We start from the raw sequence: 3890 nt of genomic DNA on the forward strand, positions 1-3890 counted from the left end.
TTATAGATAGTTTGCGGAGGATGAAGAGGAGAAGCAAGAAAAATGGCAACCCTTGCACACACAAGGGGGGTGGGCATAGCCTTGGGTGGGACATGTTCATGGTTGTAGAGATGTTTGTGTCCATTCCTTGTTTTGAGAGAGATTTGTGAGGGATTTAAAGACAGGTAGCTGCTGGATGTGTTATTTGGCTTGCCCCTTAGGGGTAATCTTGGTAACTTCAAAAGGAAAAACAATTTTCTCGGGAAATTTCAAATCGTGGTTTTTTTTTTCGGGGGGTGCTCCTACTGGCCTTATTGTGCTGCTACGTTCAATTCCAATCCCGCCTACACTTTCACCACCCTCACCTTAGTCGAGATTTGCTGAGTTCAATTCCAATCCCCGTACACTTTCACCACACACGCTTCTCTCTTGACTTTGACGAGATTTGTTGGGGCCTTGTGTGCCATAGCCTTAAATTACGCAATCTAACTTCGTGAGTAAACTCCGACATGTGAAGTGTGTTGGGAGATGTCGTAACGTCGTTAGTAAACTCCCAAGTTCCAACAGGGGGGTGACGTGTGGGAAGGTGAGAGGGTGGGTGGCCACGTGGAGGGAGATGCGGGGAATATTCGGGGAGGGCGAGTAAGGGAGGGACAGGTGTAAGGAAGGGCACGTCAGCAAGGCGGAAGATACGTGGTTGATACATTGATGGTATAGTTCAATTTTAAAAAGGCACTTCTTGTGCATCGTTTATCAAACACCTCTGCTTTCTCTGCCATAGCTTTGTTCCTTTTAGAGTCTCAACACTAAGAATATATATCAGAGAAGCAGGAATACAGAGCGCTTGTTTCTCCACAATCCTTTCTCGAGAGTCTGTCCATATTACATAGGATTACAAATAGCTTGCTTCTACACTCAGAATATCACAGAGAAATACTACCAGTTGCTTCTGCTTCTCCAACTTCCCTCCCCTGCTTCCTTACCCATCTCTCCCAGATGATCCTCCACAGTATCTTGCATCCCAAGCTCTCGGATTCTCCTCACGGCAGTAGAGTGGCCGACCTCGGCGCCCTCACCGACGAGACTGTCTCCATCCGCCTCGGTAAGAAGCGTGGTGACCCTGCTGTCATCTCTATCAACTGCACGGATCAGCTTGGACTCGGCTGCGAGCTCGCTCGCATCGTCTTTGAATTCGGTCTCGACTTGGTTCGCGCAGGTATAATGTCTCTGTCGCGCCAATTTCTCGCTCGGATTGCTTTGTTTTTTAGGAGGAATCGTGGCCTGATCTCCTCCTCCACTCGATTCGCAGACATCTCTACAGATGGGCGGTGGTGCTTTGTGCTCTTCTGGGTGAGGCCCAGATTGGCTTCCTCACGCCCTATCCAGTGGGCCTTGATGAAGAAACGCCTCGTCTCTGCTTGTCCCTCGCCTCAAGCTTCGCTGTTGCTGCCACTCATTCCCCATCCCAATCAAAAGAAGGAGCTGTATCTATTGCAAACTTGCTCGGCAGATCGAAGCGGCTTGTTGAATGGTATGCCCGAGTTGAAACATGATATTGCACTGTTGCTGTTATCACTTTTCTGGAGGGTAACCAACTCGCTGCTTGCTTGTTTGGTGTAGTCTGCTTCACTAACGCTTTTCGTCGACTTGTCTCTCCAAGTGCAGATATAACGCAGACCCTCTGGGAGCTTGAGCTTGATGTTCATGCAATCAATGTATCGACGACTCCCGATGGCAGATCCATCTCTCTATTTTATATAACCGATGTCAGGTAATCACTATTGGCAAATTCTGAGCATAATATCCTTTGTTAAATATATCTCTCTTGCCTGTTGTCACGAAATACCTTTTGCAACAAATTCGGAGATGATATTGACAGCATGCCCATCGTTTCTCAGGAACGCCTTGCAAAAGAAGAGGCAGGAGGAAGTATGCCATCGTATAAGAGGCGTTTTACGAGATTCTTGTTTCTTCTGTGAGCTTCAACCAGCAAGTCCTGAATTTATTGGGCTTGATGGCGGACTGGCTTCTAGTTTACCTCCGAGCGTTGCTGACGATTTGTTCAATGAAAGACCAATTGAACCGGACTCTGCAGTCGGCGTCCCTCAGTCCACTACTGCAAAGTTGTCCGCAAACATAGACAATTCCTTAAGTCCTGGACACTCTCTCCTTCAGATTGCTTTTCGGGATAGGACGAGCATATTGTACGATTGCACGAGGATTCTGAAGGAGCTCAATATTCAGGTAAGAATTGTGTAGGAAGCTCAGAAAACTAGAAAATGTGCCACATCTCTTTTGGTTTTTTAAAAGCCTAAGTTTCTGTCTGCCTTACAGGTTGCCTACGGACGTCTCTCTACAGCACCCAAGGGAAGTGGAGATCTTGATCTTTTCATCTTACAAGCAGACGGGAGTAAGATTTACGACCCACAAAAACAAAAGGAATTGCTTTCTCGCCTCGAATTGGATATGGGCAATCCGGTTAGGGTGCTCGTTGTTAATAGAGGTCCTGAGACAGAACTATTGGTTGCGACACCTGTTGAGATAAATGGAAGAGGTCGCCCTCGCGTTTTGTATGATGTGACATTGGTGTTGAAAATGCTGGAAATCTGCATTTTCAAGGTAACAAGGATACTAATGGAGTCTTTTGCTTGAAGGCCAGTTTTGTATGTTTCACCATTACTCTACTGTTACTTCCGAGGTCCTAATTGGTTTTAACATCCTATTTCTCTGCAGGCTGACATTGGAAAGCTTCCTCGTGGTGACAGACAGTGGGAAGTCCACAGGTTCTTACTTGCAGAGCAACCTGGATCCACACTTACAAGCATCCGTACTAGGAGCCACATTGAAGAAAGAGTGAGAAACATTTTGATGGGTTGAACAGCTTACTGCAACTAGCGTACATTTCAACTAGTTACACAGAAGCAGCAATGGGAGACACTGGGGAGTTGACATATTCTTATTAGTAGAGAAAACCTGGCTAGAGAGTCAACTCATAAGTACCGTATTGGGAACCACATTGCAGAAAGAGTGAGACGTTTTGACGGGTTGAACAACTTTCGGTAACGAATTGGGAGACTCAGTACCCAGAAGCAGCGATGAGAAGCCTGATGCTCCTCAGCAGTACGCTGATCTATGTCTAATCAATAGCACCTCTGAAAACAGAAGCAGCCATGGAAAAGTTGTTTTTCAACGTCACCTTCTGTCTCAATTATTGGAGGTTTTCGACAAACCAGCCCAAACTCCATTACGACTCTGATCTGACTCGTGGAAGTTATCTGAAAAGTCTGCCTCACACCCAAAAATCATTGGGATCCTCCTGCAACTGATATTCTGTCCTGTAAAGGACTGGCTCGTTCTTATCATCATAATAATCACCTTCTCTGAAAGGGTGTAGACACATTCAATCATCTGCTTGGGCTTGTACTTCTATTTTTACTCCGAAGGGGTAAAAATTCATGGTCAATTTCCATCATCATCACCTTCTCTAAAAGGGTGTACAGACCTTCCATTATCTGCTTTGGCTTGTTCTTCTACTTTTACTCCGAAGGGGTAAAAACTCAAGGTCAATTTCCATCTACCACGCAAAGAAAGAAAACTGGGGATTCAGCTTTCGAGATTTAGCAAAGAATATATCCTCATTACACTGGCCAATTCATTCTTGTTCTTGCTTATCATACCAACAGATGAGAGAGAGAGAGAGAGAGAGAGATGTCATAGGAACAAAACTAAATTGTACGAAGTACTTCTATTTCTTCCCCGACCGAAAGACTATTAAATTAATATTTGCTAATGATCTCCTCATTACCCAAGCATAAGTCACAGTCATCCTCGTTACCCAAGCATAAGCTAAAATTTGATAATTTCTCAAATCTCATGGGTAAACGCAATGCAAAAAACTAAAAGAGACAATG

The 3890-nt window shown here is 45.0% G+C and overlaps 1 protein-coding gene across 1 annotated transcript; it reads left to right on the forward strand.

Moving 5' to 3' along the window:
* Window positions 1-742: 742 nt before the first annotated feature.
* LOC147896104 (ACT domain-containing protein ACR9-like) lies at window positions 743-3560 on the forward strand. The gene is made up of 6 exons (XM_087383103.1): window positions 743-1195; window positions 1289-1510; window positions 1645-1750; window positions 1878-2223; window positions 2314-2598; window positions 2713-3560. Exons 1-6 carry the CDS (start codon window positions 976-978, stop codon window positions 2854-2856), a joined length of 1323 nt encoding a protein of 440 aa, XP_087239229.1. The 5' UTR covers window positions 743-975; the 3' UTR covers window positions 2857-3560.
* Window positions 3561-3890: the final 330 nt, after the last annotated feature.

Source organism: Dipteris shenzhenensis, chromosome 12 (genome assembly GCF_047967505.1).
Source record: "Dipteris shenzhenensis isolate YYH24624 ecotype China chromosome 12, Dip_SZ_1.0, whole genome shotgun sequence".
Classification (NCBI taxonomy): Eukaryota; Viridiplantae; Streptophyta; class Polypodiopsida; order Gleicheniales; family Dipteridaceae; genus Dipteris; species Dipteris shenzhenensis.

Excerpts from the sequence above, each read along its gene's own strand:
- LOC147896104 (XM_087383103.1), top strand. The coding sequence starts at position 976 with ATGATCCTCCACAGTATCTTGCATCCCAAGCTCTCGGATTCTCCTCAC. Across the intron at positions 1,196-1,288 it reads TCTCGACTTGGTTCGCGCAG|ACATCTCTACAGATGGGCGG; the intron begins GTATAATGTCTC and ends CTCGATTCGCAG. Across the intron at positions 1,751-1,877 it reads TTTTATATAACCGATGTCAG|GAACGCCTTGCAAAAGAAGA; the intron begins GTAATCACTATT and ends ATCGTTTCTCAG.